Here is a 27,308-nt window from a genome sequence, read left to right as displayed (position 1 = left end):
ACTGACATAAGTATCAGGGGGCAGAGAACAAGGGATCCGCAGTGCCCTATTACACAGTATATAACCCAGGAGACAGTGACTTACATGTGAATACAATAGAGGACAAGTATAGGGCACATAACCATAGCTGCATCAGCAGAGGACACTGACATAAGTATCAGGGGGCAGAGAACAAGGGATGCGCAGCACCCTATTACACAGTATATAACACAGGAGATAGTGACTTACAGCTGAATACAATAGAGGACAAGTACAGGGTACATAACCATAGCTGCATCAGCAGAGGACACTGACATAAGTATCAGGGGCAGAGAACAAGGGATCTGCAGCACCCTATTACAGAGTATATAACCCAGGAGACAGTGACTTACAGCTGAATACACAGAGGACAAGTACAAGGCACATACCCATAGCTGCATCAGCAGGCGGCACTGACATAAGTATCAGGGGGCAGAGAAAGAGGGATCCGCAGTGCCCTATTACAGAGTATATAACCCAGGAGACAGTGACTTACAGCTGAATACAATAGAGGACAAGTACAGGGCACATAACCATAGCTGCATCAGCAGAGGACACTGACATAAGTATCAGGGGGCAGAGAACAAGGGATCCGCACCACCCTATTACAGAGTATATAACCCAGGAGACAATGACTTACAGCTGAATACAATAGAGGACAAGTACAGGGTATATAACAATAGCTGCATCAACAGAGGACACTGACATAAGTATCAGGGGGCAGAGAACAAGGGATCCGCAGCACCCTATTACAGAGTATATAAACCAGGAGACAGTGACTTACAGCTGAATACAATAGAGGACAAGTACAGGGTATATAACCATAGCTGCATCAGCAGAGGACACTGACATAAGTATCAGGGGGCAGAGAACAAGGGATCCGCAGCGCCATATAACACAGTATATAACCCAGGAGACAGTGACTTACAGCTGAATACAATAGAGGACAAGTACAGGGTATATAACCATAGCTGCATCAGCAGAGGACACTGACATAAGTATCAGGGGGCAGAGAACAAGGGATCCGCAGGTCCCTATTACACAGTATATAACCCAGGAGACAGTGATTTACAGCTGTATACAATAGAGGACAAGTACGGGGCACATAACTATAGCTGCATCAGCAGGTGGCACTGACATAAGTATCAGGGGGCAGAGAACAAGGGACCTGCAGCGCCCTATTACAGAGTATATAACCCAGGAGACAGTGGCTTACAGGTGAATACAATAGAGGACAAGTACAGGGCACATAACCATAGCTGCATCAGCAGAGGACACTGACATAAGTATCAGAGGGCAGAGAACAAGGGATCCGCAGCACCCTATTACAGAGTATATAACCCAGGAGACAGTGACTTACAGCTGAATACAATAGAGGACAAGTACAGGGCACATAACCATAGCTGTATCAGCAGAGGACACTGACATAAGTATCAGGGGGCAGAGAACAAGGGATCTGCAGCGTCCTATTACACAGTATATAACCCAGGAGACAGTGACTTACAGCTGAATACAATAGAGGACAGGTACAGGGCACATAACCATAGCTGCATCAGCAGAGGACACTGACATAAGTATCAGAGGGCAGAGAACAAGGGATCCGCAGCACCCTATTACAGAGTATATAACGCAGGAGACAGTGACTTACAGCTGAATACAATAGAGGACAAGTACAGTGCACATAACCATAGCTGCATCAGCAGAGGACACTGACATAAGTATCAGGGGGCAGAGAACAAGGGATCCGCAGCATCCTATTACAGAGTATATAACCCAGGAGACAGTGACTTACAGCTGTATACAATAGAGGACAAGTACAGGGCACATAACCATAGCTGCATCAGCAGGGGACACTGACATAAGTATCAGAGGGCAGAGAACAAGGGATCCGCAGCACCCTATTACAGAGTATATAACCCAGGAGACAGTGACTTACAGCTGAATACAATAGAGGACAAGTACAGGGCACATAACCATAGCTGCATCAGCAGAGGACACTGACATAAGTATCAGGGGGCAGAGAACAAGGGATCCGCAGCATCCTATTACAGAGTATATAACCCAGGAGACAGTGACTTACAGCTGTATACAATACAGTACAAGTACAGGGCACATAACCATAGCTGCATCAGCAGAGGACACTGACATAAGTATCAGAGGGCAGAGAACAAGGGATCCGCAGCGCCCTATTACACAGTATATATCCCAGGAGACAGTGATTTACAGCTGTATACAATAGAGGACAGGTACAGGGCACATAACCATAGCTGCATCAGCAGAGGACACTGACATAAGTATCAGGGGGCAGAGAACAAGGGATCCGCAGCATCCTATTACAGAGTATATAACCCAGGAGACAGTGACTGACAGCTGTATACAATAGAGGACAAGTACAGGACACATAACCATAGCTGCATCAGCAGAGGACACTGACATAAGTATCAGGGTACATAGAACAAGGGATCCGCAGCGCCCTATTACACAGTATATAACCCAGGAGACAGTGACTTACAGCTGAATAAAATAGAGGACAAGTACAGGGCACATAACCATAGCTGCATCAGCAGAGGACACTGACATAAGTATCAGGGTACATAGAACAAGGGATCCACAGTGCCCTATTACACAGTGTATAACCCAGGAGACAGTGACTTACAGCTGAATACAATAGAGGACAAGTACAGGGCACATAACCATAGCTGCATCAGCAGAGGACACTGACATAAGTATCAGGGGGCAGAGAACATGGGATCCGCAGCGCCCTATTACAGAGTATATAACCCAGGAGACAGTGACTTACAGCTGTATACAATAGAGGACAAGTACAGGGCACATAACCATAGCTGCATCAGCAGAGGACACTGACATAAGTATCAGGGGGCAGAGAACAAGGGATCCGCAGCGCCCTATTACAGAGTATATAACCCAGGAGACAGTGACTTACAGCTGAATACAATAGAGGACAGGTACAGGGCACATAACCATAGCTGCATCAGCAGAGGACACTGACATAAGTATCAGGGGGCAGAGAACAAGGAATCTGCAGCGCCCTATTACAGAGTATCAAACCCAGGAGACAGTGACTTACAGCTGAATACAATAGAGGACAAGTACAGGGCACATAACCATAGCTGCATCAGCAGGTGGCACTGACATAAGTATCAGGGGGCAGATAACAAGGGATCCGCAGCGCCCTATTACACAGTGTATAACCCAGGAGACAGTGACTTACAGCTAAATACAATAGAGGACAAGTACAGGGTATAAAACCATAGCTGCATCAGCAGAGGACACTGACATAAGTATCAGGGGGCAGAGAACAAGGGATCCGCAGCACCCTATTACAGAGTATATAACCCAGGAGACAGTGACTTACAGCTGAATACAATAGAGGACAAGTACAGGGCACATAACCACAGCTGCATCAGCAGAGGACACTGACATAAGTATCAGGGGGCAGAGAACAAGGGATCCGCAGCACCCTATTACAGAGTATATAACCCAGGAGACAGAGACTTACAGCTGAATACAATAGAGGACAGGTACAGGGTACATAACCATAGCTGCATCAGCAGAGGACACTGACATAAGTATCAGGGGGCAGAGAACAAGGGATCCACAGTGCCCTATTACACAGTATATAACCCAGGAGACAGTGACTTACAGCTGTATACAATAGAGGACAAGTACAGGGTATATAACCATAGCTGCATCAGCAGGGGACACTGACATAAGTATCAGGGGGCAGAGAACAAGGGATCCGCAGCACCCTATTACAGAGTATATAACCCAGGAGACAGTGACTTACAGCTGAATACAATAGAGGACAAGTACAGGGCACATAACCACAGCTGCATCAGCAGAGGACACTCACATAAGTATCAGGGGCAGAGAACAAGGGATCCGCAGCACCCTATTACAGAGTATATAACCCAGGAGACAGAGACTTACAGCTGAATACAATAGAGGACAGGTACAGGGTACATAACCATAGCTGCATCAGCAGAGGACACTGACATAAGTATCAGGGGGCAGAGAACAAGGGATCCACAGTGCCCTATTACACAGTATATAACCCAGGAGACAGTGACTTACAGCTGTATACAATAGAGGACAAGTACAGGGCACATAACCATAGCTGCATCAGCAGAGGACACTGACATAAGTATCAGGGGGCAGAGAACACGGGATCCGCAGCACCCTATTACACAGTATATAACCCAGGAGACAGTGACTTACAGCTGAATACAATAGAGGACAAGTACAGGGCACATAACCATAGCTGCATCAGCAGAGGACACTGACATAAGTATCAGGGTACATAGAACAAGGGATCCGCAGCGCCCTATTACACAGTATATAACCCAGGAGACAGTGACTTACAGCTGAATAAAATAGAGGACAAGTACAGGGCACATAACCATAGCTGCATCAGCAGAGGACACTGACATAAGTATCAGGGTACATAGAACAAGGGATCCGCAGCGCCCTATTACACAGTGTATAACCCAGGAGACAGTGACTTACAGCTGAATACAATAGAGGACAAGTACAGGGCACATAACCATAGCTGCATCAGCAGAGGACACTGACATAAGTATCAGGGGGCAGAGAACATGGGATCCGCAGCGCCCTATTACAGAGTATATAACCCAGGAGACAGTGACTTACAGCTGTATACAATAGAGGACAAGTACAGGGCACATAACCATAGCTGCATCAGCAGAGGACACTGACATAAGTATCAGGGTACATAGAACAAGGGATCCGCAGCGCCCTATTACACAGTATATAACCCAGGAGACAGTGACTTACAGCTGTATACAATAGAGGACAAGTACAGGGCACATAACCATAGCTGCATCAGCAGAGGACACTGACATAAGTATCAGGGGGCAGAGAACAAGGGATCCGCAGCGCCCTATTACAGAGTATATAACCCAGGAGACAGTGACTTACAGCTGAATACAATAGAGGACAGGTACAGGGCACATAACCATAGCTGCATCAGCAGAGGACACTGACATAAGTATCAGGGGGCAGAGAACAAGGAATCTGCAGCGCCCTATTACAGAGTATCAAACCCAGGAGACAGTGACTTACAGCTGAATACAATAGAGGACAAGTACAGGGCACATAACCATAGCTGCATCAGCAGGTGGCACTGACATAAGTATCAGGGGGCAGATAACAAGGGATCCGCAGCGCCCTATTACACAGTGTATAACCCAGGAGACAGTGACTTACAGCTAAATACAATAGAGGACAAGTACAGGGTATAAAACCATAGCTGCATCAGCAGAGGACACTGACATAAGTATCAGGGGGCAGAGAACAAGGGATCCGCAGCACCCTATTACACAGTGTATAACCCAGGAGAAAGTGACTTACAGCTGTATACAATAGAGGGCAAGTACAGGACACATAACCATAGCTGCATCAGCAGGCGGCACTGACATATGTATCAGGGGGCAGAGAACAAGGGATCCGCAGCACCCTATTACACAGTATATAACCCAGGAGACAGTGACTTACAGCTGAATACAATAGAGGACAAGTACAGGGCACATAACCATAGCTGCATCAGCAGGGGACACTGACATAAGTATCAGGAGAGGGCAGAGAACAAGGGATCTGCAGCGTCCTATTACACAGTATATAACCCAGGAGACAGTGACTTACAGCTAAATACAATAGAGGACAAGTACAGGGTATAAAACCATAGCTGCATCAGCAGAGGACACTGACATAAGTATCAGGGGGCAGAGAACAAGGGATCCGCAGCACCCTATTACAGAGTATATAACCCAGGAGACAGTGACTTACAGCTGAATACAATAGAGGACAAGTACAGGGCACATAACCATAGCTGCATCAGCAGAGGACACTGACATAAGTATCAGGGGGCAGAGAACAAGGGATCCGCAGCACCCTATTACAGAGTATATAACCCAGGAGACAGTGACTTACAGCTGAATACAATAGAGGACAAGTACAGGGCACATAACCATAGCTACATCAGCAGAGGGCACTGACATAGGTATCAGGGGGCAAAGAACAAGGGATCCACAGTGCCCTATTACAGAGTATATAACCCAGGAGACAGTGACTTACAGCTGAATACAATAGAGGACAAGTACAGGACACATAACCATAGCTGCATCAGCAGGCGGCACTGACATAAGTATTAGGGGGCAGAGAACAAGGGCTCCGCAGCGCCCTATTACAGAGTATATAACCCAGGATACAGTGACTTACAGCTGAATACAATAGAGGACAAGTACAGGGCACATAACCATAGCTGCATCAGCAGAGGACACTGACATAAGTATCAGGGGGCAGAGAACAAGGGATCCGCAGCACCCTATTACAGAGTATATAACCCAGGAGACAGAGACTTACAGCTGAATACAATAGAGGACAGGTACAGGGTACATAACCATAGCTGCATCAGCAGAGGACACTGACATAAGTATCAGGGGGCAGAGAACAAGGGATCCACAGTGCCCTATTACACAGTATATAACCCAGGAGACAGTGACTTACAGCTGTATACAATAGAGGACAAGTACAGGGTATATAACCATAGCTGCATCAGCAGGGGACACTGACATAAGTATCAGGAGGCAGAGAACAAGGGATCCGCAGCACCCTATTACACAGTATATAACCCAGGAGACAGTGACTTACAGCTGAATACAATAGAGGACAGGTACAGGGCACATAACCATAGCTGCATCAGCAGAGGACACTGACATAAGTATCAGGGGGCAGAGAACAAGGGATCCGCAGCACCCTATTACACAGTATATAACCCAGGAGACAGTGACTTACAGCTGAATACAATAGAGGACAAGTACAGGGCACATAACCATAGCTGCATCAGCAGGCGGCACTGACATAAGTATCAGGGGGCAGAGAACATGGGATCCACAGCGCCCTATTACAGAGTATATAACCCAGGAGACAGTGACTTACAGCTGTATACAATAGAGGACAGGTACAGGGCACATAACCATAGCTGCATCAGCAGAGGACACTGACATAAGTATCAGGGGGCAGAGAACACGGGATCCGCAGCACCCTATTACACAGTATATAACCCAGGAGACAGTGACTTACAGCTGAATACAATAGAGGACAAGTACAGGGCACATAACCATAGCTGCATCAGCAGAGGACACTGACATAAGTATCAGGGGGCAGAGAACAAGGGATCCGCAGCGCCCTATTACATAGTATATAACCCAGGAGACAGTGACTTACAGCTGTATACAATAGGGGACAAGTACAGGACACATAACCATAGCTGTATCAGCAGAGGACACTGACATAAGTATCAGGGGGCAGAGAACAAGGGATCCGCAGCACCCTATTACAGAGTATATAACCCAGGAGACAGTGACTTACAGCTGTATACAATAGAGGACAAGTACTGGGCACATAACCATAGCTGCATCAGCAGAGGACACTGACATAAGTATCAGGGGGCAGAGAACAAGGGACACAGCGATCTCATGTCACATTGACCATTACATCAGGACCCTGTAAGCGGCTGTGTTGGGTACTTCCTCCTCCTAGCATGTAACCAATGGATTGGAAGTGTGTAGGTAAGGGGGTGTCTGTCTCCCGCACCCCACCAGTGAACAATCCTTCTAGATGCAGACGTAACACTCTCCTCTTCTGCCCTCAGATAGTTACTTGGAAAAGATACAGCGACTTCAAGAAACTGCACCGAGATCTCTGGCAGATCCATAAGAGCCTCTTCCGACAAACCGATTTGTTTCCACCGTTCGCAAAAGCCAAACTGTTCGGTAAGCGGCTTTCACCGTACCTTGTCCTATCCGGAGTATTCCTCTGTCATTTGCACTATTAGATCAGTAAATAACATTTGTGTGATTTACACGTATTTATCTGTCCCCCATAACGTCAGGCTGTGTATGTGTATGCCCCCTGTTGGCACATCGCGATGTTGTGGCGTGCGGAATGACTGGTTTAGTAATGTAGCAGCCCCTTACAAGAAACATCCTTAATTCAAAGTATTTAAGGGAACAGGTTCCCCACTGATTGTGCTAGGAGGGGCAAGTCGGGCAGAAGCATTAAGCCCAAGGTATCCCATAACAATGGTGGGATGGCAGAGGGTGGCGGTGGCTGGCATCTTCGGGAAGCTGTCTCTCTACCCTCTGTGCTCTCTGTGTACTGCTAATGTTTGTCCATCTCCTCACATAAGCTTCTCATTGGCTGTAACTAATGCGATGCGCAGGAGAATGACATTTCCTCTATACAGGGGCTCGCTCTGTTTTCCATTTGTTACTGTATGGAATTGAAATGTGTTGGTTACAGCGAACGGGTCCCTGATTGTCCATGTGGTGATCACCCTGTGACTTCCCCATGCGCACAGATTATGTCACGGTATCCACTCCGTGCAAGGGGCCTGATTCACTCCTGTTATCAAGGCTGCAGTTATTACAGATAGGCAAAACCATGCTGCACTGAGTGTGGTCCCTGATTTCATGACGTTGACTCGTAATGAATGTCGGCTGCTAAGGTGCAGAAGTCTGATCACACCGCGCTCCTCAATGTGTGACCAGGTGTCTGCCAGTTTATGGTTGTCATTCCACTTATGGAACGCCACCCTGCAGGCAGTAGTGCGGCAGTAGTGCCCTCACACCATCCCCCTACTACCTCTACTGCAATGTAGACTGCTGTAATATCCGGCGACCCGCCCCCTGTGCGTGATGTCACACACAAAGGAGGCGTGGCCAGCACAGAGTGCCGGGGGCCTTTTTAGTGCTGGATACAGTAGGATCATACACTACACATCGGACCACAATACAGTGTACATGTCATGTTGGAGGCCTATAGACCATAATAATTGTATTTATATATCGCTCCATCGTACACTACACATCGGACCACAATACAGTGTACATGTCATGTTGGAGGCCTATAGACCATAATAATTGTATTTATATATCGCTCCATCGTAGTTGCTCTACAGACATAAGGCAAACACATTATACAAAGGATTTGTATTACAGCAACTAGAAAAGCACACAGGAAAACCAAGAACCCTAGAGGGCACAGTAAGCACAATGCAGAGGTGGGTGCAGGCTTTTTGGGTATAAATTCCACAGGTTATATATTCCACCCCTGGAAGGTACCAGGTGAGGCAGCCATCTTACCCTGGGTGGATGAGGTCTTGCCTCGAGTAGAATCTCGCGGTGTCAGAAGAACCGTAGAGAAGATGCTGCTGTAATATTAGATATTTGTAAACTGTTGTAAAAGTCAGCCTTTTGTAAGAGTCAGCGTTATTGGATGTTTCCAGTGTCTGGCTGTAGGTGCCTTTATGGCTGTTACACTATGGCCGAGACACGTGTGAGTACAGTATGTGGCATTCGGAGTACAGATGTAGGCACACCAGTTGTGACTGGCAATGGAGGTGGTGTCTTGGTGACCGTGCTGGCCGCTAGAGAACCCCGGAATGCTGGTAAACTCCACAATACATGGAAACTGTCTCCTGCATCACCACAGTTGCGTCAGTAAAATTCTTGTTTTGTATACAGAGCGCATTTCTATCTGATAAATATCACACTGATTTATTTGCATATGAGCAGCACATACAGTAACAGGCTTTCTGGTTCATGAGTGACTCATTTCTGCTTAATGCAGCGTTGTGCGCCCTCTAGTGGTTTTGTGATGTAAGTATTCATTAAAGTCTAAACTCAGAGATTAACCGCTCTGACCTGTGGTTACTTACAATTGTGTAATCCTTTGACTCATTTATTCATTGACTGGTTTATTTCATAGCATTTATATTTTATGTAATAATCGTCTTAAAGTGCAGACACTATTTGAGATTCTGTCTATCCGTAGACTACAACTAAGATAACTCCTGTTCATAGAATATCAGACATTCTTTATGTGAGGATGTGCATCGCTAATTACACACCTGTATGGCGACTGTTCAGTCTTGTAGCGCAGAATTGCATGCTGGATATTAATAGGCTCATAGATAGAGGGGTGAGACTTTTACACCTGTCTCGGGTCCCAGAAGAGCCCCGTCCTAAGATGTGGCAGCAGAAGTGACTGTTGTTGGTAATGGGGTGCTGTTAATTCTTTTTACCATGGTCTGTTTTGAGCGCTGCGGCTAGTCGTGTTCATTCTAGCACCCTGCAGCTTTCAAAATCCGCGCAGTTCCTTTTTCCTGCCTAGGGTGTCACTGTCTGCTGTTGTGCTTCTAGCACAGCTTGGTCTATATCTCTCTGCTGAAAGACAGATTTGACTGTGCTAGAAGCACCACAGCAGACAGTAACACCCCAGGCAGTAAAAAGGACCTGCACAGGGTAAAGTCACTATAAATGCTTCTACTTGCACATAAAGCTGTTACTCTAATTACACGACGTAGATCTATTCGCTTATCCCATCAGGTTCCCCCTTCTCTCTGTGCAAGATCTGCATCTTTCATCCACACGTATTACCTGCTTCACATCACGGTTACAGGAGTATTTGCAGCCTGCGCCCAATCTGTTGAATACCCCCCCCCCCCCCCAACATGCGCATTTAGGGGGTTATTCTGATTCACTCGGAAAGGCACAATCACTCTCTAATGTACAAAACCATGTGCACTGCAGGTGGGGCAGATGTAACATGTGCAGAGAGAGTTAAGGCTCCCATACATCCTAAGGACAAGTCAGACCTGATTGTCCCGGCAGGTCTCAGCCAATCAATGGCTTCCTATTTGTTTGTATGGGCTTTTTCTTTTTTGAAATGCTCTGCTCCCGCCACTGGCGCTGTGCCGCTGCAGCGTCTTCTGCCCGGTTCCCTGCACTTCCCCGCCCCCCCCCCCCCCCCGCTCCTGGGCAGAGGCTTCCTCCTCTGCCCGGCTCCCTGCACCGCCCCCCCTCCCCTCTGCTCCCTCCGCCCGCCTCTCTGGTTGCTGACATACCCCCGCTACCATCCCCCGCTCCCTGGTCCCCTCGCCGGCGTCCGCCACCTGCAGCTTCCCGGGAAAGTCAGATTAATGTATGGGGGCCTTAACTCTCTCTGCACATGTTACATCTGCCCCACCTGCAGTGCACGTGGTTTTGTCCATTAGAGAGTGATTGTGCCTTTCCGAGTGAACCAGAATAAGCGCCTTATTCCGCTTCCCCTGATAACTTGCCAGGCAGCTTATCATATTCTGGAGAAGCCGACATCATTTCTGTCCCCTCTGTACAGTCTGCGCACAACAATACATATGGGGCCTTATTCACACTCAGGCCCGATGTTGCGCGTCTGCGCATGTGCAGGCGTATGGTGGAGATGGGCGGGGGGCGCCGGGCTGCCCCATTACCATATGGGAACGTTCCATGGGCGTTCCCATGAGAACGCTGGGCGTTCTCATGGTAATGTAGTGTTCCCTCTAGAAATGAGGGCGAGCAGGGCGCCGTAGCGCAAGGGGGGCAGACCGGGCCCGCCGAAGTCACAATTGTGGGCGGTCCCGGGCAGCAACGTCACGAAAAGGGGCGTGCCCGGGCCGCGACGTTGCGAAAAGGGGCGGGCCTGGCCGGCGACGTCACTAAAGGAGGCGGGGCCGGCACCGCCGAAGTTACCGTGCTGCCGGGGAAGCGCTGGGAATCGCCGTCTAAGGCGGCGCTGCGCTTCCCCGTGCACACAGCCACGGCAGGCACCACGCTGTTTTAGCGGGTCGCTGCTAGCAGGGCAGGGCGCATTTTGCCCTGTAAAAATCGGGCAGGGCGCAGCGCCCCGCTAAAACAGCCTAGCGGCAACACTAGTAATGAGGCAGTGACGCGGGTGTGGGGGGCGTTTAGCTGACATCACGGGATGTCAGCTGCCCGCCCATATCACGCCAGCGTGCACGCAAATGTAAGTAACTGAAAAGTCACTTTTATAGGCGTGCACGCTAAACATCATTCGATGGTCGGTTACCTGAGCCATGCGAATGGATGTTTATGCAAAACATCCATTCGCAGCTGTTCGGGCGAAGCCGCACTTTGGGGGGGGGGGGGGGCGGTCGTTCGCCGGGCGGGGTTTGGTGGACTCGCATGGCTGCGAATTCGCAGCCTTGCGAATCAACCAGAATAACCCCCATGGTGTATTTCTGCAGTTACACATCCCGCTGACCCCAGGCCAACATCCATATGTACCGGGACCGTACATCCCACCAAAAGCCTCTGCAGTCTGGCTGGACCAAATTCCCATTTCAATGTAGATTGTAAGCTTGGGAGCCCGGCTCTCTTACCTTTTTAATTAGCCACGTAGTTTTGTCTGCAAAGTGTAAAGCTGGGTACACATATATACAATCCCTGTTTCATTGCGACCGTTTGACCGACCATAGACGCGACGGACAGTCCACAAACAACAGCCGATACGCGCGTACACACCTGTACAATTTTACTTGTGACGTCCGATGTACTCCCGTCCAAACAGTCGCAAGAAAATATATTGTACCAAAATTGCCCCTCTGTGTCTGGCCGCTGGCTGTGTACTGTCTCCGGTAGCGGAGAAGTAGTGTGCGGTCAGGAATCGGGTCCCTCTGTGTCTGGCCGCTGGCTGTGTACTGTCTCCGGTAGCGGAGGAGTAGTGTGCGGTCAGGAATCGGGTCCCTCTGTGTCTGGCCGCTGGCTGTGTACTGTCTCCGGTAGTGGAGGAGCAGTGTGCGGTCAGGAATCGGGTCCCTCTGTGTCTGGCCGCTGGCTGTGTACTGTCTCCGGTAGCGGAGGAGTAGTGTGCGGTCAGGAATCGGGTCCCTCTGTGTCTGGCTGCTGGCTGTGTACTGTCTCCAGTAGCGGAGGAGTAGTGTGCGGTCAGGAATCGGGTCCCTCTGTGTCTGGCCGCTGGCTGTGTACTGTCTCCGGTAGCGGAGGAGTAGTGTGCGGTCAGGAATCGGGTCCCTCTGTGTCTGGCCGCTGGCTGTGTGCTGTCTCCGGTAGCGGAGGTGTAGTGTGCGGTCAGGAATCGGGTCCCTCTGTGTCTGGCCGCTGGCTGTGTACTGTCTCCGGTAGCGGAGGAGTAGTGTGCGGTCAGGAATCGGGTCCCTCTGTGTCTGGCCGCTGGCTGTGTACTGTCTCCGGTAGCGGAGGAGTAGTGTGCGGTCAGGAATCGGGTCCCTCTGTGTCTGGCCGCTGGCTGTGTACTGTCTCCGGTAGCGGAGGAGTAGTGTGCGGTCAGGAATCGGGTCCCTCTGTGTCTGGCCGCTGGCTGTGTACTGTCTCCGGTAGCGGAGGAGTAGTGTGCGGTCAGGAATCGGGTCCCTCTGTGTCTGGCCGCTGGCTGTGTACTGTCTCCGGTAGCGGAGGAGTAGTGTGCGGTCAGGAATCTGTCCCTCTGTGTCTGGCCACTGGCTGTGTACTGTCTCCGGTAGTGGAGGAGTAGTGTGCGGTCAGGAATCGGGTCCCTCTGTGTCTGGCCGCTGGCTGTGTACTGTCTCCGGTAGCGGAGGAGCAGTTAGTGGTCAGGAATCGGGTCCCTCTGTGTCTGGCCGCTGGCTGTGTACTGTCTCCGGTAGCGGAGTAGTAGTGTGCGGTCAGGAATCGGGTCCCTCTGTGTCTGGCCGCTGGCTGTGTACTGTCTCCAGTAGCGGAGGAGTAGTGTGTGGTCAGGAATCGGGTCCCTCTGTGTCTGGTCGCTGGCTGTGTACTGTCTCTGGTAGCGGAGGAGTAGTGTGCGGTCAGGAATCGGGCCCCTCTGTGTCTGGCCGCTGGCTGTGTACAGTCTCCGGTAGCGGAGGAGTAATGTGCGGTCAGGAATCGGGTCCCTCTGTGTCTGGTCGCTGGCTGTGTGCTGTCTCCCGTAGCGGAGGAGTAGTGTGCGGTCAGGAATCGAGTCCCTCTGTGTCTGGCCGCTGGCTGTGTACAGTCTCCGGTAGCGGAGGAGTAGTGTGCGGTCAGGAATCGGGTCCCTCTGTGTCTGGGCGCTGGCTGTGTACTGTCTCCGGTAGCGGAGGAGTAGTGTGCGGTCAGGAATCGGATCCCTCTGTGTCTGGCTGCTGGCTGTGTGCTGTCTCCGGTAGCGGAGGAGTAGTGTGCGGTCAGGAATCGGGTCCCTCTGTGTCTGGCCGCTGGCTGTGTACTGTCTCCGGAAGTGGAGGAGTAGTGTGCGGTCAGGAATCGGGCCCCTATGTGTCTGGCCGCTGGCTGTGTACTGTCTTCGGTAGCAGAGGAGTAGTGTGCGGTCAGGAATCGGGCCCCTATGTGTCTGGCCGCTGGCTGTGTGCAGTCTCCGGTAGCGGAGGAGTAGTGTGCGGTCAGGAATCGGGCCCCTATGTGTCTGGCCGCTGGCTGTGTGCTGTCTCCGGTAGCGGAGGAGTAGTGTGCGGTCAGGAATCGGGTCCCTCTGTGTCTGGCCGCTGGCTGTGTACTGTCTCCGGAAGTGGAGGAGTAGTGTGCGGTCAGGAATCGGGTCCCTCTGTGTCTGGTCGCTGGCTGTGTACTGTCTCTGGTAGCGGAGGAGTAGTGTGAGGTCAGGAATCGGGTCCCTCTGTGTCTGGCCACTGGCTGTGTACTGTCTCTGGTAGCGGAGGAGTAGTGTGTGGTCAGGAATCGGGCCCCTCTGTGTCTGGCCGCTGGCTGTGTACTGTCTCCGGTAGCGGAGGAGTAGTGTGCGGTCAGGAATCGGGTCCCTCTGTGTCTGGCCGCTGGCTGTGTAGTGTCTCCGGTAGTGGAGGAGTAGTGTGCGGTCAGGAATCAGGTCCCTCTGTGTCTGGCCGCTGGCTGTGTGCTGTCTCCGGTAGTGGAGTAGTGTGCGGTCAGGAATCGGGCCCCTCTGTGTCTGGCCGCTGGCTGTGTGCTGTCTCTGGTAGCGGAGGAGTAGTGTGAGGTCAGGAATCGGGTCCCTCTGTGTCTGGCCGCTGGCTGTGTACTGTCTCTGGTAGCAGAGGAGTAGTGTGTGGTCAGGAATCGGGCCCCTCTGTGTCTGGCCGCTGGCTGTGTACTGTCTCCGGTAGCGGAGGAGTAGTGTGCGGTCAGGAATCGGGTCCCTCTGTGTCTGGCCGCTGGCTGTGTAGTGTCTCCGGTAGTGGAGGAGTAGTGTGCGGTCAGGAATCAGGTCCCTCTGTGTCTGGCCGCTGGCTGTGTGCTGTCTCCGGTAGTGGAGTAGTGTGCGGTCAGGAATCGGGCCCCTCTGTGTCTGGCCGCTGGCTGTGTGCTGTCTCCGGTAGTGGAGTAGTGTGCGGTCAGGAATCGGGCCCCTCTGTGTCTGGCCGCTGGCTGTGTGCTGTCTTCGGTAGCAGAGGAGTAGTGTGCGGTCAGGAATCGGGCCCCTATGTGTCTGGCCGCTGGCTGTGTACTGTCTTCGGTAGCAGAGGAGTAGTGTGCGGTCAGGAATCGGGCCCCTATGTGTCTGGCCGCTGGCTGTGTGCAGTCTCCGGTAGCGGAGGAGTAGTGTGCGGTCAGGAATCGGGTCCCTCTGTGTCTGGCCGCTGGCTGTGTAGTGTCTCCGGTAGTGGAGGAGTAGTGTGCGGTCAGGAATCAGGTCCCTCTGTGTCTGGCCGCTGGCTGTGTGCTGTCTCCGGTAGTGGAGTAGTGTGTGGTCAGGAATCGTGCCCCTCTGTGTCTGGCCGCTGGCTGTGTGCTGTCTTCGGTAGCAGAGGAGTAGTGTGCGGTCAGGAATCGGGCCCCTATGTGTCTGGCCGCTGGCTGTGTGCAGTCTCCGGTAGCGGAGGAGTAGTGTGCGGTCAGGAATCGGGCCCCTATGTGTCTGGCCGCTGGCTGTGTGCTGTCTCCGGTAGCGGAGGAGTAGTGTGCGGTCAGGAATCGGGTCCCTCTGTGTCTGGCCGCTGGCTGTGTGCTGTTTCCGGTAGTGGAGTAGTGTGCGGTCAGGAATCGGGCCCCTCTGTGTCTGGCCGCTGGCTGTGTACTGTCTTCGGTAGCAGAGGAGTAGTGTGCGGTCAGGAATCGGGCCCCTATGTGTCTGGCCGCTGGCTGTGTACTGTCTTCGGTAGCAGAGGAGTAGTGTGCGGTCAGGAATCGGGCCCCTATGTGTCTGGCCGCTGGCTGTGTGCAGTCTCCGGTAGCGGAGGAGTAGTGTGCGGTCAGGAATCGGGCCCCTATGTGTCTGGCTGTGTGCAGTCTCCGGTAGCGGAGGAGTAGTGTGCGGTCAGGAATCGGGTCCCTCTGTGTCTGGCCGCTGGATGTGCAGTGTCTCTGGGGGTTCCTGCTAACACCTGTAGGATTAATGCCGCTGCTTCCTCCACCCGTGTCAGCATGGGGCAGACGATAGCTGATGTCTGGGGACAGGGTGGGGAGCTCCCAGTGGATTGCTAGTTGGGCAAAAGTTGGGTAAAGTGAGTTGAATTTAGGGTATAGGGCAGGTGTGGGCAATAAGCTGTCCTCCAGCTGATGATGAACTACACATTCTAGCATGTCTTGCCTCAGCTTTGCTATTTGGCCATGCTGAAAATGATGTGTAGTTCATCAACAGCTGGATGACAGCTAATTGCCCACCCCTGGTATAGGGTAGAGGGAGTTGGATATAGGGAGTTGTATATAAGATATAGGGAGTTGGGCGTAGGTTACAGGGAGTTGGGCGTAGGTTACAGGGCGTAGGTTACAGGGAGTTGGGCGTAGGGTAGGGAAGCCAATCCCGGGGCATTTTTTCAATCCCGGGATTCGGGATTGAAAAATGCTCAATCCCGGGATCCCGGGATTGGCTTTCCTAATTAAAAGACTGCCCCACAAACTTACATTTGATGGTTGCCGGGTGGGGGGACGGGTCGTCCATGCCACTGGCGTGCTGGCTTCGCGCTGGCTGTGGGCGCTTGGGCTGGGCGAGTGGGCGCGCTGGCTGGCTGGGTGGGTGCTTGGGCTGGGCGGGTGGGTGGGCGCGCTGTCCGGCACGGCATTACAATGCCGGGCGCATCCTCTGCCTGCGCAGCGTGACCCCTGATCTCACGCTGAGAGGTCACGCTGCACACAGTGCTGCCGGGAGAAGTCGGGCAGCGTCTGAGCGATGCTCAGACGCTGCCCGGCATTAGACTGCGCGCATGCGCAGTCTAATCCCGAAATCCCGGGATTGGAAACGCCAATCCCGGGATTGAAATCCCGGCGTTTTGGGGGCCAAATCCCGGGATCCCGCCGATCCCGATCCTGGGATTGGCCACCCTAGCGTAGGGTACAGGGAGTTGGGCGTAGGGTACAGGGAGTTGGGCGTAGGGTACAGGGAGTTGGGCGTAGGTTACAGGGAGTTGGGCGTAGGTTACAGGGAGTTGGGCGTAGGTTACAGGGAGTTGGGCGTAGGTTACAGGGCGTAGGTTATAGGGAGTTGGGCGTAGGTTATAGGGAGTTGGGCATAGGTTGCAGGGAGTTGGGCGTAGGTTACAGGGCCCTGGGCGTAGGGTGTAGGGTACAGGTAGTTGGGCGTAGGTTACAGGGCGTTGTGCGTAGGGTACAGGGCGTTGGGCGTAGGGTACAGGGCGTTGGGCGTAGGGTACAGGGAGTTGGGCGTAGGGTACAGGGAGTTGGGCGTAGGGTACAGGGAGTTGGGCGTAGGGTACAGGGAGTTGGGCGTAGGGTACAGGGAGTTGGGCGTAAGGTACAGGGAGTTGGGCGTAGGTTACAGGGAGTTGGGCGTAGGGTACAGGGAGTTGGGCGTAGGTTACAGGGCATAGGGTACAGGGAGTTGCGCGTAGGTTACAGGGAGTTGGGCGTAGGGTACAGGGAGTTGGGCGTAGGGTACAGGGAGTTGGGTGTAGGTTACAGGGCGTAGGTTACAGGGAGTTGGGCGTAGGGTACAAGGAGTTGGGCGTAGGTTACAGGGAGTTGGGCATAGGTTACAGGGAGTTGCTTATAGGGGGACAAATCAATGTCAGCCGCAGGGATTTCTGCATCGTTTGATTTTGCAGGCGACCCATAGGAAGGCGCCTGTGGGGAGTCGGGACAGAATCACTTTGTCCAGTGACCCTCAGGGGTGTTTTCTTAATGCGTCCTGTTCTCACACTCTTTACAAACAAGAGGTCAGGGGGTAAATGCGGAACTGTTGTGATCAGACCACACTAAGGAGCATCCCCCTGTGCTTGCAGCACCCCCCCCCCCCCCCCCCTTCAGTCACCGCAGGAAACAAACGCAGGGTCCCCAGTTTGTGGCGTTGTGATAACAGAACTGTCTTATCTGCACGTTCAGTCCCAACCTGCTGTCCATTGCCAGCCATAGGGGAGAGATAGCATCAGCCTGTTCCAGTTATAAATCAGGCAGAGACCCCATGTAATAACACACAATGTCGCTGTTGGCTTATCCATATTTGCAGTGCTCCCAAAGCGATGTGTTTCCTGTGAGAGTCTCCTGTTATCTCCTTTGTCACTATTCCCAGTGTTTGCAGCCGACATTACGGGAACAGTGACACAGGAGATAAGAGGAGACTCTGTCACCTGAGCTGGAGGTAATGCTGCGACTCAGAGGGTTATTTACACCCATTGCGCCAGGGCGTAAACATGCGCTAAGCTGTATCGGCCAATCCGGGATTTGTGCTCCTATACTAATTATTATTTTATTTATAAAGCGCCACAAGTGTTTCGCAGCGCCATACAAAGGAACAGTACAGGGAGACAAAACTTAGTATTACATTGAATAAATAACAAAAAATAGAGTACAGGTAACAGAGCGCCACAGTTCAATACACATGGTACTTGTGTATTATCACGGCGCCCACTTCGGCATTTGCGTAGCGGGCTATTCAGTGTAGTGAAATCGCATCGCATCGTGCAACATTTATAGTGCTGTACGATGCGATTAAATATCGTATCACATCGTACACGGCATACAATGTGATACGATGCGATGAAATATCTGTTCAGGAGTGGTTATACAATTTTATATCGCATTGGATCGTATGGCACCAAATGCGATTCGATGCGATATAAAATTGTACAAGCACCCATGACGTGCTGTGATGGGTGCTTACAATGAGACCCCAGTATCCACGCCACCCCGAAGCGTGGCGAGCGCAGCGGTACGTGTCCTCCGACCTTTTCATACCCCCACTATCCACGTTGGCGTGGAGTCTATTTTATATAGTGTGGCGAGCGCAGCGAGCCCGAAGCGTGGTGAGCTGACGCGGAATACATGTGAAGTAATCCGCGTCCCCTCGCGGGGCTCGCTAAGCTCGCCACGCTTCGCGCTCGTTGTGCTCGCCACACTATATGAAATCAACTCCACGCTGACATGGATAGTGGGGGTATGAAAAGGTCGGAGGACGCGTACCACCGCCCCTCGCGGGGCTCGCTGCGCTCACCACGCTTCGGGCTGACGTGGATAGTGATGCTGTTTTTAGGACACATTCACACCTTCAGTATAATTCTTCTGACACAGTAACGACAACACGTTTTAATGATTAACTGTAGAAATTTAGTAATAATCAAATTCAGAATAAGCATAATGATTAAAGTGATGACAAATTCATTTACAAGAACAAGAATAAGAACAAATGTATGATTAAAAAACATTAAAACATAGATAATATACAGAAAATGCACATTAAATGAGTGTCAGTGCATTGAGGATCCTTTCTCTCCAGCCAAGCACTTCCTCCAGAGTAATTCCTCCGAGTAGGACTGGAGATGGTGCCGTGCAGTCTCCCGTTGGCGCTTGTTCCGCCATTTGCAGGCGCCCCAAAGGCGTCAATTGTCTGGATGTGTGCGCCAGTATCCGGGTCAACAAAGTTGAAATGGTGGTTAACACGGGCATGTGTATAACCAGCCTGCTCCAATTGGGCCGAACTATATCCTCGCCAACAGTCCGACATAATCGTTGTGCCCGGCTCGACATTTTCTGTTATGACTCAGAGTTCCTGCATCCCGAGTTGGTACTTGGGCAAGGAAGCACAGGCCACTTTCACGACATATCCCTCAAAATACCCGTTGGGGCAATACACGGCCGACATTGTATTTTCGTTTTACATACAGAGTCTCGTCGACCTCCAATGTTTGTCCAGGCCCACCAATACGCTGCGACTGGGCCAACAGATCTGCAGTACAGGCCTCCCTCATCCAGCTGTTGTACTGCACTACAGTTTTATTGGAGAGGTGCAGCTCCTGCTCACAAAAGGTAATTGAGGTGAGCTCCTGTGCCCAAAAGTACACAAATCTCACAGGTGAGAAAAGGGAGACGGCAGCCCGAAAAGAAAGTCCCCTCTGTCAGAATCACTCTGAGGTGAATCTGTGATAGATTAGCAGCATCCCTCAGAGCTCCAGCACACAGCTTATTAATGATGGCAGAAGCATCGGCACCAAACGTGTTTACCCTCCCTAACAGCGAGGAGGAGGCTGTTGGGTTCCTCCAGGAGCACCACTTTTTGCCGCAGACGCGGTTGTGCAAAAATGGGCACCCAATGCGACTGGCACAGAAGGAGGCGATTTGGCGGTGCCATATAAAGTCTTGTCGATCCGATTGATCAGGGCCAGAGATGACATCACAGCCCCTCCCCTCAGACATCTGGGCATGCCTGTGTTTTCCCTGACACTTCTAGAAAACGGCTGCTTACCACTCCCCAAAAGCCGGCTTCTTGTAAACCACCTTTTATAACAGACGGCCTCACGCAGGGGTACTAAGGGTCGTATGCAAGCGCAGTCTATTGATAATCGCTCGGACATTCAATAATGACTGAATAACCCCCAATTACGTCGCTCACCAGTCGCCCTTGCTTGCAGAGTTTCAATGACTGGTGCATAGGATTGGTGTCCTGCGTTGGCAGTAGCGCACTCGGTCGGTTAGATGGCCAATGACTGGTGCATAGGATTGGTGTCCTGCGTTGGCAGTAGCGCACTCGGTCGGTTAGATGGCCAATGACTGGTGCATAGGATTGGTGTGCTGCGTTGGCAGTAGCGCACTCGGTCGGTTAGATGGCCGATGACTGGTGCATAGGATTGGTGTCCTGCGTTGGCAGTAGCGCACTCGGTCGGTTAGATGGCCAATGACTGGTGCATAGGATTGGTGTCCTGCGTTGGCAGTAGCGCACACGGTCGGTTAGATGGCCAATGACTGGTGCATAGGATTGGTGTGCTGCGTTGGCAGTAGCGCACTCGGTCGGTTAGATGGCCGATGACTGGTGCATAGGATTGGTGTCCTGCGTTGGCAGTAGCGCACTCGGTCGGTTAGATGGCCAATGACTGGTGCATAGGATTGGTGTGCTGCGTTGGCAGTAGCGCACTCGGTCGGTTAGATGGCCAATGACTGGTGCATAGGATTGGTGTGCTGCGTTGGCAGTAGCGCACTCGGTCAGTTAGATGGCCAATGACTGGTGCATAGGATTGGTGTGCTGCGTTGGCAGTAGCGCACTCGGTCAGTTAGATGGCCAATGACTGGTGCATAGGATTGGTGTGCTGCGTTGGCAGTAGCGCACTCGTCGGTTAGATGGCCAATGACTGGTGCATAGGATTGGTGTGCTGCATTGGCAGTAGCGCACTCGGTCGGTTAGATGGCCAATGACTGGTGCATAGGATTGGTGTGCTGCGTTGGCAGTAGCGGCGCAGTAGCGCACTCGGTCGGTTAGATGGCCAATGACTGGTGCATAGGATTGGTGTGCTGCGTTGGCAGTAGCGCACTCGGTCGGTTAGATGGCCAATGACTGGTGCATAGGATTGGTGTGCTGCGTTGGCAGTAGCGCACTCGGTCAGTTAGATGGCCAATGACTGGTGCATAGGATTGGTGTGCTGCGTTGGCAGTAGCGCACTCGGTCGGTTAGATGGCCAATGACTGGTGCATAGGATTGGTGTGCTGCGTTGGCAGTAGCGCACTCGGTCGGTTAGATGGCCGATGACTGGTGCATAGGATTGGTGTCCTGCGTTGGCAGTAGCGCAATCAGTCGGTTAGATGGCCAATGACTGGTGCATAGGATTGGTGTGCTGCGTTGGCAGTAGCGCAATCAGTCGGTAAGATGGCCAATGACTGGTGCATAGGATTGGTGTGCTGCGTTGGCAGTAGCGCACTCGGTCGGTTAGATGGCCAATGACTGGTGCATAGGATTGGTGTGCTGCGTTGGCAGTAGCGCACTCGGTCGGTTAGATGGCCGATGACTGGTGCATAGGATTGGTGTCCTGCGTTGGCAGTAGCGCACTCGGTCGGTTAGATGGCCAATGACTGGTGCATAGGATTGGTGTCCTGCGTTGGCAGTAGCGCACACGGTCGGTTAGATGGCCAATGACTGGTGCATAGGATTGGTGTGCTGCGTTGGCAGTAGCGCACTCGGTCGGTTAGATGGCCGATGACTGGTGCATAGGATTGGTGTCCTGCGTTGGCAGTAGCGCACTCGGTCGGTTAGATGGCCAATGACTGGTGCATAGGATTGGTGTGCTGCGTTGGCAGTAGCGCACTCGGTCGGTTAGATGGCCAATGACTGGTGCATAGGATTGGTGTGCTGCGTTGGCAGTAGCGCACTCGGTCAGTTAGATGGCCAATGACTGGTGCATAGGATTGGTGTGCTGCGTTGGCAGTAGCGCACTCGGTCAGTTAGATGGCCAATGACTGGTGCATAGGATTGGTGTGCTGCGTTGGCAGTAGCGCACTCGTCGGTTAGATGGCCAATGACTGGTGCATAGGATTGGTGTGCTGCATTGGCAGTAGCGCACTCGGTCGGTTAGATGGCCAATGACTGGTGCATAGGATTGGTGTGCTGCGTTGGCAGTAGCGGCGCAGTAGCGCACTCGGTCGGTTAGATGGCCAATGACTGGTGCATAGGATTGGTGTGCTGCGTTGGCAGTAGCGCACTCGGTCGGTTAGATGGCCAATGACTGGTGCATAGGATTGGTGTGCTGCGTTGGCAGTAGCGCACTCGGTCAGTTAGATGGCCAATGACTGGTGCATAGGATTGGTGTGCTGCGTTGGCAGTAGCGCACTCGGTCGGTTAGATGGCCAATGACTGGTGCATAGGATTGGTGTGCTGCGTTGGCAGTAGCGCACTCGGTCGGTTAGATGGCCGATGACTGGTGCATAGGATTGGTGTCCTGCGTTGGCAGTAGCGCAATCAGTCGGTTAGATGGCCAATGACTGGTGCATAGGATTGGTGTGCTGCGTTGGCAGTAGCGCAATCAGTCGGTAAGATGGCCAATGACTGGTGCATAGGATTGGTGTGCTGCGTTGGCAGTAGCGCACTCGGTCGGTTAGATGGCCAATGAATGGGCTGAAAGTAAAACAAGAGAACGGTCATGTAAATGTGTTTATACAGATCACTTACAGAACGAAGCAGCGGTATTGCAGGTCCCCGTTCTGCTGATTGGGCAGCTCAGGCCTCTGTCTCTTCCTTGTAGCCAATGTGTGATGTCTGATGTCTCTGTCACTCATGCAATGGGAGATGTAACACTGTATCTCTCCCAGTCTGTATCTCTCCCTTCTAACGACACTCCTGTGTTCCAGGGCGGTTTGATGAGTGCGTGATTGAGGAGCGGCGTCAGTGCGCCGAGGATCTGCTGCAGTTCTCCGCTAATATCCCGGCTCTCTATAACAGCGCTCAGCTAGAGGACTTTTTCAAGGTAAATGGCAATTATCATGTTACTATTTGTTGCCCGGGCTTCATATTGTGTCAACAGTGACAAAAGGTCGACACGAGCTAAAGATCAACTGGGCAACGGTCGACAAATTTTTTTTTTTTTTTTACATTTTCATTTGGACTTTTCCATGCGTTTATCATCCACGTGGACGCCGATAGAGAATGGTAAATTGGGCCGAGCGCATAGGCAGCGGAGCGCGGCACCAGGCCCGAAACATGACGAGTGCAGTGAGCCATGCAAGAGTACGCACTACACTAATTGGGGGGGGGGTTCACGCGCTCCGGTATTGACAATGACACCCAAAAAACTTGGAAAAGCTCATATTGCCCTTTTGTCACTGTCCACCTAGACTTTGCCTGTGTCCTATACCGCGCCTATTTATTTAACATTTGCTGCAACGTGACGAGGTACATATGGAAGTTCTGTTGCAGAAGGGTGTTGCCCATAGCAACCAATCAGTTTCTACTTCTTATTAGTTGGTTGCCCATAGCAACATCCCACCTTCAATAGTACTCCCATCGCACAGCCAGAAGGCCCAGGAGACTGTGCTGAATAATGTGGAGTTCAGTGTCTCTTATCCAAAGTGCTCGGGACCAGACGCATCTTGGACAACGGATTATTCTGTATTTCAGAATATTTGTATATTTCAATGAGGTTTCTCGAGGACGGGACCCAGGTGTGATCACACAATATGCATTTATGTCGTATAAACACATCAAACACATAAAATACACACAAATATATTTTATTTGTGCATGAAACAAGGTGTAAAAAAATGAAGCAAAGTTTGTACAGTCTCCGGCACTGAATTTGAATAAAGCAATCATTTTCTTGCACATATTTAGAGCCAGTTACATATCATGTCCCCAGTAGTGGCAGTTACATATCATGTCCCCAGTAGTGCCAGTTACATATCATGTCCTCAGTAGTGCCAGTTACATATCATGCCCCCAGTAGTGCCAGTTACATATCCTGTCCTCAGTAATGCCAGTTACATATCATGTTCTCAGTAGTGCCAGTTACATATCATGTTCTCAGTAGTGCCAGTTACATATCACGTCCCCAGTAGTGCCAGTTACATATCACGTCCCCAGTAGTGCCAGTTACACATCATGTCCCCAGTAGTGCCAGTTATATATCATGTACTCAGTAGTGCCAGTTACATATCATGTCCTCAGTAGTGCCAGTTACATATCATGCCCCCAGTAGTGCCAGTTACATATCCTGTCCTCAGTAATGCCAGTTACATATCATGTTCTCAGTAGTGCCAGTTACATATCATGTTCTCAGTAGTGCCAGTTACATATCACGTCCCCAGTAGTGCCAGTTACATATCACGTCCCCAGTAGTGCCAGTTACATATCACGTCCCCAGTAGTGCCAGTTACATATCATGTCCCCAGTAGTGCCAGTTACATATCATGTCCCCAGTAGTGCCAGTTACACATCATGTCTCCCGTAGTGCCAGTTATATATCATGTACTCAGTAGTGCCAGTTACATATCATGTACTCAGTAGTGCCAGTTACATATCATGTCCCCAGTAGTGCCAGTTACACATCATGTCTCCCGTAGTGCCAGTTATATATCATGTACTCAGTAGTGCCAGTTACATATCATGTCCTCAGTAGTGCCAGTTACATATCATGTCCTCAGTAGTGCCAGTTACATATTATGTCCCCAGTAGTGCCAGTTACATATTATGTCCCCAGTAGTGCCAGTTACATATCATGTCCTCAGTAGTGCCAGTTACTTATCATGTCCCCAGTAGTGCCAGTTACATATCATGTCCCCAGTAGTGCCAGTTACATATCATGTCCTCAGTAGTGCCAGTTACATATCATGTCCTCAGTAGTGCCAGTTACATATTATGTCCCCAGTAGTGCCAGTTACATATTATGTCCCCAGTAGTGCCAGTTACATATCATGTCCTCAGTAGTGCCAGTTACTTATCATGTCCCCAGTAGTGCCAGTTACATATCATGTCCCCAGTAGTGCCAGTTACATATCATGTCCCCAACAAGAAAACAAGTCACAATGGGGTTTATTCTAGTTCATTCTTTCTGACAAAATCTGCTGTCCACCATCCGTCACAGATGTCCAATGGTAGATGAGAGTGATAGTAGTCACAGATTAGGCCAAACGGAAGTAGAAAGTTTGAAAAGTCCCAGGACTTGGTCTCAAAAATGAGTAATTGTACCCTTATCTCCACTCCGGGAGCAGTATAGCTGGTGTCAGTATTAGTTTCACTGATCACCACTCCATGCTGTAGGGATAGTTTGATGAGGGATGATATTTATCTGTACAGAAAATATGTAGTCAAATAAATAGTAAATCCTTAACCATGCGATGCCCAACAATTATGTACGTTCACATAGATTGCTGATTTAGAGGTGGTCAGAATTACCTGGTGTGTGGCCAGGATTTAGTATAAAGAGTAACAGTTACATACAATCCTGACTTGTAACTGACTTGTGGGTAGTCAGAAATATTTAATACGTGGCCAAGAAATTTATGACTGTAATATATATTTTGATACAAGTAAATCCTTTTGTGATGGACAAAAAAGGGGGATGTTTTTCACAGAAAAAAGTATTGCTGACTTAGGAGATTGCTGATTTAGACGTAGTCAGAATTGCCTGGTGTTTGGCCAGGATTTGGTATAGAGAGCAGTTATATACAATCCTGACTTGTAGCTGACTTATGGGTAGTCAGGAATAATTAATACGCGGCCAAAGAATTTGTAACAATAATGTATATTTTGACACAGGTAAATCCTTTTGTGTTAGAAAAAAAAGGGGGATGTTTGTCACAGAAAAAAGGGTATACAAATGCAAGCTGACAACTCTAACATTTAGGGCAACTGGCGTACGTGTTTTAAGACAGCATGTATCCAGAAAGTGCCAGTTACATATCATGTCCCCAGTAGTGCCAGATATATATCCTGTCCTCAGTAGTGCCAGATATATATCCTGTCCTCAGAAGTGCCAGATATATAGCATGTTCCCAGTAGTGCCCGTTACGGCTCCCGTCCCCAGTAGTGCCGGTTACATCTCCCATCCCCAGTAGTGCCACTTACTTATCACGTCTCCAGTAGTGCCAGTTACATACAGTATCATGTCCCCAGTAGTGCCAGTTACTTATCACGTCCCCAGTAGTGCCAGTTACTTATCACGTCTCCAGTAGTGCCAGTTACTTATCACGTCTCCAGTAGTGCCAGTTACTTATCACATCTCCAGTAGTGCCAGTTACTTATCATGTCTCCAGTAGTGCCAGTTACTTATCACGTCCCTAGTAGTGCCAGTTACTTATCACGTCCCTAGTAGTGCCAGTTACTTATCACGTCCCTAGTAGTGCCAGTTACTTATCACGTCTCCAGTAGTGCCAGTTACTTATCACGTCTCCAGTAGTGCCAGTTACTTATCACGTCTCCAGTAGTGCCAGTTACTTATCACGTCTCCAGTAGTGCCAGTTACTTATCACGTCTCCAGTAGTGCCAGTTACTTATCACGTCTCCAGTAGTGCCAGTTACTTATCACGTCTCCAGTAGTGCCAGTTACTTATCACGTCTCCAGTAGTGTCAGTTACTTATCATGTCTCCAGTAGTGCCAGTTACTTATCACGTCCCTAGTAGTGCCAGTTACTTATCACGTCTCCAGTAGTGCCAGTTACTTATCACGTCCCTAGTAGTGCCAGTTACTTATCACGTCCCTAGTAGTGCCAGTTACTTATCACGTCTCCAGTAGTGCCAGTTACTTATCACGTCTCCAGTAGTGCCAGTTACTTATCACGTCCCTAGTAGTGCCAGTTACTTAT

The 27,308-nt window shown here is 50.7% G+C and overlaps 1 protein-coding gene across 1 annotated transcript in view; it reads left to right on the top strand.

Annotated features, from left to right (window-relative positions):
• Positions 1–27,308, top strand: part of RPS6KC1 (ribosomal protein S6 kinase C1) — a 166,717-nt gene that overhangs the window by 12,628 nt on the left and 126,781 nt on the right. Inside the window, exons 3-4 of the mRNA XM_083175184.1 lie at positions 7,712–7,832; positions 23,361–23,476. Of these exons, the coding sequence (XP_083031310.1) occupies positions 7,712–7,832; positions 23,361–23,476 (237 nt within the window). The remainder of the gene's footprint in view (positions 1–7,711; positions 7,833–23,360; positions 23,477–27,308) is intronic.

Source organism: Crinia signifera, chromosome 3 (assembly GCF_055691185.1).
Source record: "Crinia signifera chromosome 3, ASM5569118v1, whole genome shotgun sequence".
NCBI classification, from domain to species: Eukaryota; Metazoa; Chordata; class Amphibia; order Anura; family Myobatrachidae; genus Crinia; species Crinia signifera.
Note: the sequence above shows the minus strand (reverse complement) of the source record. Positions and strands in the feature narration are given on the sequence as shown.